Source organism: Salvelinus fontinalis, chromosome 16 (assembly GCF_029448725.1).
Source record: "Salvelinus fontinalis isolate EN_2023a chromosome 16, ASM2944872v1, whole genome shotgun sequence".
Lineage (NCBI taxonomy): Eukaryota > Metazoa > Chordata > Actinopteri > Salmoniformes > Salmonidae > Salvelinus > Salvelinus fontinalis.
This window is the reverse complement of record NC_074680.1, coordinates 6,537,050-6,548,403: the sequence shown is the minus strand read 5'-3', so window position 1 is coordinate 6,548,403 and position 11,354 is coordinate 6,537,050. Positions and strand designations below refer to the sequence as shown.

Sequence of the window (11,354 nt, the reverse complement as noted above, 5' to 3'; positions counted from 1 at the left end):
AGGAACAGTGGGTTAACTGCCTGTTCAGGGGCAGAACGACAGATTTGTACCTTGTCAGCTCGGGGATTTGAACTTGCAACCTTCCGGTTACTAGTCCAACGCTCTAACCACTAGGCTACGCTGCCGCCCCATAAAACCGCCCCGTGTGACAATTTTAGGTCCCCTATTAATCAAGGATCTGGTGAAGGGAATGACGGTTGAATATCCAGGACACTCTCAAAATATATTTAATTGCAATTCATAGAGTAAAAATATTCATTTCTCAGATATATTTGCAAGGAGGATAAACCCCTCTGAGAACACTGGATTAATGAGGATAGATGATGGTTTTATTCCAAATAGATTTTAAGATGAGTTTAGAAAATGCTGACTGAGATCATTTGCAATTAGTAAGAAAACTCTAAAGGGGAGCACATCCTCAATCTACTCATTTTTATAATAATTGCATGATATTACTAATAGAAAGTAGTACTATGATAATGGATCAAAAAGTGTAACACCATCCCATTCGATTATATTCTATTCCATTCTACTCTAGTAACATAGTGCTTCTTAGTCAATTCACACTCTAACAGCGGGGTCATAGCCTCAGGCCGGTCAGAACCAGATTGCGCCACCCCAGTTAACAGTGGATAATATCTGGCTCGCATGGTTGTCTGTCTGTCTCTGTGCCCTGTGGTAAATTACATGACAGACAGACAGCCCACTCCCTCCAGCCTATTGCCTACTCATCATGGCTTATGACAACTTGTATTGTCTTAGCTAGTGAATGATGAAACTGAGAGCTTGTGCTGGAGTTGTGGAGTGTGAGGTAATGCAATACTGAAGTCTGTCGGAAGTTTGGGCCAATCAGATGATGTTGAGAGAGAGAATGCACATGTCACATATCATCATAATGAGTAAGGGAGATATGACAATTGTGGCAAGTTATTGTACTACATACAGGCTGCTTCTGCAAGGTCCACAACATATTAGCAGGCTATACTGGATTTGTCTGGATTGTTCTGTATTTGCACCAGGCACTTTACGATCAAATGCATTGGGAACATTATAATGACAAAGTACTACTGTGGCATATAGACAGCCTACCCCATGAATAGATATTCAGTAGTGTCACTACACATGTTGTGGGAAAGGATGGGTATATAACAGGAGCATGCATATCACTTGAATTTGAGTAAACCCAAACGGACTTATTTCATTTGATTGAGCATGGTGCGTTCTATGTCAGAGAGAAAGTAGCCTAGGCCTATTCTATGGAACCAAGACATTATCAAATTCAATTCCAGGCTATTTTTGTGGACTGTGCTATAGGCAGTCCTGATTATTATTGTTGGGTGAAGTAGGCCTAGGATACATCATTTCAGAGTTCTTTTCGCAGTTATGTTCATGGACTAAACGAGAAGGAGAAATAAATAAAGGGAGGCAGTTAGAAACGCACCGTAGGCTACTGGCTGCAGTGCCTCCTCCCTACAGCATCGCTAAACGAACAAATGAAGCATGACGTCAGTGTTGTGCCTGAGCGCGCGCTGGTTGGTGCGCTCGCGAGCGTCTCTGACGGTCGTTCTGTATTGGAGCGGTGTAGGAGTGAGAGTTTACAGCTGCAGCATCACTTCATGTAGCGCACCCAAACTGCGAGGACACCACTTCATCCGAAGCAAACCCATTGGAGTGTACAATCACCTGCGAGGCGGTGACTGCACTTTCTCTGAAGCAGACAAGAAACCAACGAAATATTTTCTTTATTTATTTATTAGCTACGAAAGGGAATGCCATCTATAAATATGAAACTGGAGATGGTGACCATCATCGCCTGCGAGGTAGATACCGACGTGTTTACGTCCGACAAAATGCAGGTAGGCCAACAGTTTCATAAAACCGCACGTTCAGTATTTTGATTATATTTTTCGTTTTGTGCTCCGAATTACGCATGACCGGCTTTTCTGCATGGCCCAAAGTGCCTGTCCTGATGACGTTTTATGGAGTCACCCGTTCACCATGGATATTTATCAATGAAACCGCAGTTCGTCAAGATGCACGTCCTGAATGCGCATGGATGTCCTCGATTTCATAATTGATTGACGTTTGTGAGGTTGGAGAAGTGGGGACGGGAGGGCGGACAAAAAAGCCTCATGCAGTAGGCTATACTTTTTTTTTTACTGTATGCGCCTCAGACTACTATCTCACCACAAGTCAGTTTTGGTACGCAAGTTACATGATTAAATGCAAAGCGGGTGAAGGGGGGGGGGGGGGGGTTATCGAAATTCAGATTTCTTTTAGACGCAGTGTCGGAGTCGGACCCCCCTCAACCCTCCCCTTTTCAGCATTGCAGGGGCGCGAGACTGCTACTTTAGGGAGCGCATCCATCGAATCCAACGGTCACGGGGCAGACGATGTCGGTACTTATATGCCCAAACGTTGTAGCCTTGGAATAAGAAAATGCTAATAATTCATTGAAATGCCGCACATATGTTGTTCAAATGGTTCATTGTGGATCAAGGCTGGCAATTGTATTGTCCATTGCAGAGAACAGCGCGTGCCGTGCAAGAACAACAAGGTATTAGGAGACTAAGTCTTTCCTAAATACAGTTATGCAGTCTGAACAGAGGTCTTATGCTATGCAAAAGTAAACGGTAGCTCTGCCATGGCCTCAATAAACACAAACATTATGCATGTGTGCTCGTGCAAACACTCACACACACACCTCCGACTCCAAAAACAAAGCACTTATTTTTTTTGACATTCAAACCTGAGCTCTACATTTCGTAACTCTTCACCTCACTGACTCACAAAACCCTACTACCACTGGGGATGCTCGTGAAATCATGCAATGCAGGGGAGCGCGCGCAGGCTCATGTTGGAATAGGATGGCACAAAGAACAAGACTAATCCGTGTTTCTGGCAGACTGGGCACGAGAGGACAGGGGTTTGGGGGGGAAAGATTAGCGGGGCATGCACGTGGTTGGGGAACACTGATTGAGATCATCTCTCCCAGGCAGCTTGCGTTTTGGTTCGTTGTTTCAAAAATCATTCAAGGATGCCTCATCTGTTGTCTTTGTGTTCTTTCTCCCTTTATTCATCCAAAGCAGTGGTCACCAACCTTTTCTGAGTCAAGATCATTTTCGCAGTCAAAAAGCAAGCTGAGATCTACTGCTCAGATTTGTACTTTTTACGTTAACCTCACACAAACAGTTTTCTAGGAATGATGTATGGGCAGTAGGCCTAATACATTATAGCATATTGGCTATATGATTGGCCTGACAATATTTTTAATCAGCCCATATTATATTTCAAAACTCGAGCTTTGATAACAAAATAGATCATTTGGTTTAGCACTTGTGAGGCACTGTGGAGCATGAATTGAAATGGCCTGCGAAAGTTTTCACCCCCTTTGGCATTTTTCCTATTTTGTTGCCTTACAACCTGTAATTAAAATGGATTTTTGGGGGGGTTGTATCATTTGATTTACACAACATGCCTACCACTTTGAAGACAATTTTTTTTTTCTTGTGAAACAAACAAGAAATAAGACAAAAAAACAGAACTTGAGCATGCATAACTATTCACCCCCCCAAAATCAATACTTTGTAGAACCACCTTTTGCAGCAATTACAGCTGCAAACCTCTTGGGGTATGTCTCTATAAGCTTGGCACATCTAGCCACTTGGATTTTTGCCCATTCTTCAAGGCAAACTGCTCCAGCTCCTTCAAGTTGGATGGGTTCCGCTGGTGTACAGCAATCTTTAAATCATACCACAGATTCTCAATTGGATTGAGGTCTGGGCTTTGACTAGGCCATTGCAATACATTTAAATGTTTCCCCTTAAACCACTCGAGTGTTGCTTTAGCACTATTCTTAGGGTCATTGTCCTGCTGGAAGGTGAACCTCCGTCCCAGTGTCACATCTCTGGAAGACCAAATACAGGTTTCCCTCAAGAATTTCCCTGTATTTAGCGCCATCCATCATTCCTTCAATGACCAGTTTCCCAGTCCCTGTTGATGAAAAACATCCCACAGCATGATGCTGCCAACCCCATGCTTCACTGTGGGGATGGGGTTCTCGGGGTGATGAGAGGTGTTGGGTTTGCGCCAGACATAGCGTTTTCCTTGATGGCCAAAAAGCTACATTTGCCTAGAGTACCTTCTTCCATATGTATGTGGAGTCTTCCACATGCCTTTTGGCAAGCAAACGTGTTTGCTTATTCTTTCCTTAAGCAATGGCTTTTTTTCTAGGGCTTTAAGTGGTCCTATGGACAGATACTCCAATCTCCAATGTGGAGCTTTGCAGCTCCTTCAGGGTTATCTTTGGTCTCGTTGTTGCCTCGCTGAATAATGCCCTCCTTACCTGGTCTGTGAGTTTTGGTGTGCGGCCCTCTCTTGCCAGGTTTGTTATGGTGCCATATTCTTTCTTTTTTTATAATGGATTTAAAGGTGCTCCGTGGGATGTTCAAAGTTTCAGATATTTTTTTATAAACCCAACCCTGATCTGTACTTCTCCACAACTTTGTCCCTGACCTGTTTGGAAAGCTCCTTGGTCTTCATGGTGCCGCTTGTATGGTGTTTCCCTTGCTGAGTGGTGTTGCAGACTCTGGGGCCTTTCAGAACAGGTGTATATATACTGAGACCATGTGACAGATAGATTGCACACAGGTGGACTTTATTTAACTAATTATGTGACTTCTGAAGGTAATTGGTTGGACCAGATCTTATTTAGCGGCTTCATAGCAAAGGGGGTGAATACATATGCACGCACCACTTTTCCGTAAAATTATTATTATTATTTTTTTAACAAGTAATTTTTTAAATTTCACTTCACCAATTTGGACTATTTTGTGTATGTCCATTACATGAAATCCAAATAAAAATAAATTTAAATGACAGGTTGTAATGCAACAAAATAGGAAAAACGCCAAGGGGGATGAATACTTTTGCAAGGCACTGTACCTGCATCTGATGGTCAACGAGGTCAAATCATGACGTCAGTGATTTTCAGGTCGAAAAGTCAGAGCTCTAGAAAGATGCCAGAGTTTCCGACTTGAAATTCCGAGTTGGATGACCGTTCAAAACGATTTTTCCCAACCGCCTCTCACGGTCCCTGCTCTCTCCTTCCTTTCCTCCGGTGAGACTGACCAGAGAGAGGGGACACCGTTTCCACCTGATAGCGTCACACCGCATCTGCCTCATGCACAAATTCATGTTCCTATGACTAGAGAAATGAAATATTCCTTAATATTAAAATCGACATGACGAGCTGCTAATAATAATAATAAAACGCAGGGCTGTCGATACTTGGCTACTCATTCATTGCAGCTGCAGCCCGAGCGGAAGTATGGAGAAGCGCGTTTTGTAATAGTGTTGAATAAAACAGAGACAGTGCTGAATATAAACTTAAACATGAACTCACACATAAAAACAGCAGCTCTTTGCTGTATTCGTTGAGTCTCTCTGTGGTCATGGTTTTAAAAGTTCTTAAATCTTACGTAGACTAGTAGCCTATTAAACTTGGCTGTGGCCAGGGTCATGGAAGCTCTGTAGTCAAGGTGATTTGAGCTATCCGATTGCGCAGCGCGGTAGGTGCACTCGATTTAGTCCCAGATTTGCCGGTCCGCCGGGTAGGCGGAGTTTGTCTAATGGGAACACTTTACTTACTCGGTTGGCGACCACTGATCTAAAGTGATAGATGCCTGATAATATCCCGCTGCTTCACCGCTGTTAGTCTGGGTAAACTGAACTAATATAGGCTGTGGTGAACCGTGGACTGGATTGACAGTCAATAACATAAATATTATAGCATGGAGTTTGAAGCTATAGCTGATATTTAAATGTTACCCAGCTAGCACAATCTAGAGGCGAAAGAAACACACACCTATTTAGGCGAGGTGCTGGCTAGCGGAGTGGAACACTTATAAAAAATAAAGGAGAGCCGCACACTCTAGGAGCTGAGATGCAAAAATATTTATGTCCAACATTTCGACAGACAAGCTGTCTTCATCAGGGTATAATTGTCAGAGTCGTGTGTATAGGTGGCAGGGAAGTCAGGCGCAGGAGAGTCAAACGGAGTGTAAAATGGAGTCTTTTAATGAAAGTCCAAACACATGCTCCATAACACTAATAAGAAACGAACAAACAAATTATGGGTACGAAGACCCGTCGCGCACCTATACACATAAAAAACAATACTAACAAGAAACAATCTCTGACAAAGACATGAGGGGAAACAGAGGGTTAAATACACAAGAGGTAATGGATGGGATTGAAAACAGGTGTGTGGGAAGACAAGACAAAACCAATGGAAAATGAAAAATGGATCGATGATGGCTAGAAGACCGGTGACTCGACCGCCGAACACCGCCCGAACAAGGAGAGGCAACGACTTCGGCAGAAGTCGTGACAATAATGACAAACACTGCGGGATGACTCATTTATATAGTGTCAAAAGACACACACAGGTGTCTGTAATCATGGCCGGGTGTGGCCTGATATCATTAGTTAATTCTCATATATTAAAATAGCATACAAAAAACATAAATGAATAGCATACGATCATAGATACAATTTGGCTACATAAGCCTACAGACATGTACAATAGCAAAATCACAATAATCAGAGGAATGGCTTCAGATCAAAGCCTACGTTCAGACAGCTAGCACAAAACATTCGTGTGACGTTTCCGAAAGGTTCTCCTTTGGTTATTCGAAAAACAACTTTCCCATTTACGTTCTGGGAATAAAAATGTGTTAGCTGGGTAGGCTATCTTGTCGAGGTGTCTTGTCTTGAGCCAAGGAGCCAGTGTAGGAATTGAGAGACAGTGTGTGATGATATTGTTGCTGGTTAATACTGATACAGTGTCTGGTTGTGTATGATACTATGCTGTCCATCTGGACGTGTGGTTCATAGCCAACCTAGAACTGATACTGTTCTGAATCTGCCATGCAGGCTATGAAATCTGAAGGAATTGCTACCTACAATATCCTACTAAGCGTATATCTAGTTCTGGTCCAGGCGGTGCGTTCCTCTACTAACAGTGTTTGTGGAGGAACATGCAATAACGCCCTGGACCAGAGCTAGCTTTTAGCTTGCAGTCTGTTTCGAGATGATTATACTATGTTTTTCCGATTGCCACTGGTCTAGGATTAGTCAGTCAGAAGGACTGGTTGGGTCTTTTCTTAATAGTATAGGCTGAACCTGTGGTTTTAGGTTAGTAATGCCAATTGATAGCCTGGTCCCTGATCTGTTTGTGCCGTATTGCCAACGCCTATGGTTATTGTCATGCCATCGCAAACAGATCTGGGACCAGGCTAGTTAATTTAGTGCTGTGCCCGGTGTTTTTGTGCCAGTGACGCTAACTGGTGCTTACAGGGTTAGTTTAAGTATATGGCTGGCCTGGTCTGTGTGGTGGTTTGTAACACTGTTACCTGGAAAATATAGAGCAACATCAGCGGATTAAATGTGAAGATCACAGGAATGAGCTACATGAACAGGCTCTCTCGCGTTAGACAGCATAGACACGTACATACATGCACACACGCGCACACAAATGAACATAGAAAGTACAAACACACACACATGCAGATGGGCAGTAATTCTGTTACAATGTATTTAAAATATGTATTTAAATTACTTCTGAGTATTTTGTAACTTAAATTACATTGGGCTGAAATGCACTCCAATGTATTTTGTAACAAGATACCTTCGAGAGCTGTAATTTCTATACCATTTTTTTTTTATTATAGCAGTTCACATTTTGTGGCTCACTTTCACCCTGCATTGGTATCAAAAGTCTGATGACACTATGGTGTGATAAAAGGGTTTGCTAAATGAACTAAATATAAATGTACACTACCGTTCAAAAGTTTGGGGTCACTTAGAAATGTCCTTGTTTTTGAAAGGAAAGCAGATTTTTTGTCCATTTAAAATAACATCAAATTCATCAGAAATACAGTGAAGACATTGTTAATGTTGTAAATTACTATTGTAGCTGGAAGCCGCAGATTTTTAATGGAATATCTACATAGGTGTACAGAGGCTCATTATCACCAACCATCACGCCTGTGTTCCAATGGCACGTGGTGTTAGCTAATCCAAGTTTATCATTTTAAAAAGCTAATTGATCATTAGAATTGATAAATTGTATGTTTGATAGGGATGAGGCAAAAGGTATCACATAACTCTGGCAGCCCAATCGATTGGCAAACGTACTGCAAATTAAGAAATCATGTGAATAAACTAAATAAAAATAAACTATACTATGAAACAAACATAAATTATATAAAGAATGATAGTAGAAAGCTTTGGAGCACCTTAAATGACATTTTGGGAAAAAAGCCATCTCGGCTCCTTCATTCATTGAATCAGATGGCTTATTCATCACAAAACGATCGCTAAACCCACTGATATTGCCAACTAGTTTAATGACATTTTCATTGGCAAGATAAGAAAACTTAGGCATGACATGCAAGCAACAAAAGCTGACACTACATCATTGTAGGGCAGATTGCAGAGGTCTTGAAAAAGAAGGGTCAACACTGCAAATATTGACTCTTTGCATCAACTTCATGTAATTGTCAATAAAATCCTTTGACACTTGTGAAAAGTGTGTAATTATACTTCAGTGTTCCATAGTAACATATGTCAAAAATATGTAAAGAAACTGAAGCAGCAAACTTGTGGAAATTAATATTTGTGTCATTCTCAAAACTTTTGGCCATGACTGTACATAGTATTTCTGACCTAATTCTGAAAGACAAGCATTGTACTTTTGAATTCTGTAAAATTAGTGTGGAAGAGGTGAAAAAATGATTGTTGTCTATCAACAATGACAAGCCACCGGGGTATGACAATCTGGGTGGAAAATTACTGAGGATAATAGCGGACGATATTGCCACTCCTATTTACCATTTTTTTAATTTAAGTCTATTAGAAAGTGTGTGCCCTCAGGCCTGGAGGGAAGCAAAAGTCATTCCGCTACCCAAGAATATTAAAGCCCCATTTACTGGCTCAAATAGCCGACCAATCAGCCTGTTACCAACCCTTAGTGAACTTCTGGAAAAACTGTGTTTGACCAGATACAATGCTATTTTATATTAAACAAAATTACAACAGACTTTCAGCACTCTCATTGAGAAGGACATTCAACAAGCACAGCACTTAAACAAATGCTTTGTTAGACTTCAGTTCAGCGTTTGACATTATCGATCATAGTCTGCTGCTGGAAAAACTTGTGTTATGGCTTTACACCCCCTGCTATATTGTGGATAAAGATTTACTTGTCTAACAAAACACAGAGGGTGTTCTTTAATGGAAGCCTCTTCAACATAATCCAGGTAGAATCAGGAATTCCCCAGGGCAACTGTTTAGGCCCCTTACTGTTTAGGCCCCTTACTAACGACTTTGAGTAAAGCCAGTGTGTATGCCAGTGTGGATGACTCAACACTATACACGTCAGTTACTACAGCAACTGAAATGACTGCAACACTTAACAAAGATCTGCAGTTAGTTTCAGAATGGGTGGCAAGGTATAAGTTAGTCCTAAATATTTCCAAACCTAAAAGCATTGTATTTGGGACAAATCATTCACTAAACCCTAAACCTCAACTACATCTCGTAATGAATGATGTGAAAATTTAGCAAGTTGAGGTGACTTAACCTGTTTTGCGTGCAAGCCCGACGTCGGTACACTTATGACAACAGCCACTTCAAGTGCAGGGCGCGAAATTCAAAAGATATATTTTTTTAAATATTTAACTTTCACACATTAACAAGTCCAATACAGCATATGAAAGGTACACATCTCGTGAATCCAGCCAACATGTCCGATTTTTAAAATGTTTTACAGGGAAGACAAAATATGTAAATCTATTAGCTAACCACGTTAGCAAAAGACTCCACTTTTATTACTCCATCAGTTTTTGACTCCATCAGTAGCTATCACAAATTCGGCCAAATAAAGATATAAATAGCCACTAACCAAGAAACAACCTCATCAGATGACAGTCTGATAACATATTTATTGTATAGCATATGTTTTTTTTGAAAAATGCATATTTCAGGTATAAATCATAGTTTACATTGCAGCTACATTCAGAAATTGCACCGAAAGCAGCCATAATATTTACAGACACCAACGTCAAATACCTAATTACACATCATAAAACATTTCTGAAAAATACATAGTGTACAGCAAATGAAAGACAGGCATCTTGTGATGCCAGACAATATTTCTGATTTATTAAGTGTTTTACAGCGAAAACAAAATGTAGCATTACATTAGCTTAGCACAATAGCCAGAAACACTTGGGCGCCGGCGACTACGACAGATAAATGAAATAACATCATAAATTGGGTCTTACTTTTGCTGATCTTTCATCAGAATGTTGAACAAGGTGTCCTTTGTCCAGATGAGTCGTTGTTTGGATTCAGAATGGCAACTTTCTCTCTCCATTTAGCAAGCGCGCTAGCCGGGTTGCATGGATCTCTCCATGTAAACAAACGGAAGAGAACGGAACACGGCAAAACTCCCGAAAAAATTTCAATAATCTGATGAAACTATATTGAAAAAACATACTTTACGATGATATGGTGACATGTATCAAATAAAATCAAAGCCGGAAATAATAGTCGTCTATAACGTCAGCAAAACAAAAGGCAACCCCACTGTCCAAATCGCGTTCTTCAGAGTACCGGAAATGGGGTACACGCCATTCCAAGAGGATTTATTCCATCCCAGATCGAGATAATCACCTCATTTCTTCTCTCACAGCCTTCTTGACACCCAGAGGAAGGTGTATGACGTGCATGTATACTAATAGCTCTTGTGCCCATTTATAGGCAGGAAGAGGAAGAGAGCATCGATTTCAGACTTTGAACTTCCGGGTCAGGAAAAGTGCTGCAGAATGAGTTCTGTTTCACTCAGAGAAATAATTCAAACGGTTTTAGAAACTAGAGAGTGTTTTTTAATAATATGCATATTGTACGAGCAAGAATTGAGTACGAGGCCGTTTGAAATGGACACATTTTATCAGGCTACTCAATACTGCCCCTTGCAGCCATAAGAAGTTAACTGCTTGGAGTAACCCTGTATTGTAAACTGTCATGGTCAAAACATATTGATACAACAGTAGCTAAGATGAGGAGAAGTATGTCCATAATAAAGCTCTGTTCTGCCTTCTTAACAACACTATCAACAAGGCAGGTCCTACAGGCCCTAGTTTTGTCGCACCTAGACTAAAGTTCAGTAGTGTGGTCAGGTGCCCCAAAGAGGGACTTAGGAAAATTGCAGTTGGCTCAGAAAAGGGCAGCATGGCTGGCCCTTGAAAGTACATGGAGATCTAACACTAATGATATGCTTGTCAATC

General features: G+C 41.1%; 1 protein-coding gene across 1 annotated transcript in view; it reads left to right on the top strand.

The window, feature by feature from the left end:
- The first annotated feature begins 1,529 nt into the window (after positions 1 to 1,529).
- Positions 1,530 to 11,354, top strand: part of rcan3 (regulator of calcineurin 3) — a 54,214-nt gene continuing 44,389 nt past the window's right edge. Inside the window, exon 1 of the mRNA XM_055864241.1 lies at positions 1,530 to 1,856. Within this exon, the coding sequence (XP_055720216.1) occupies positions 1,770 to 1,856 (87 nt within the window). The 5' untranslated portion in view covers positions 1,530 to 1,769. The remainder of the gene's footprint in view (positions 1,857 to 11,354) is intronic.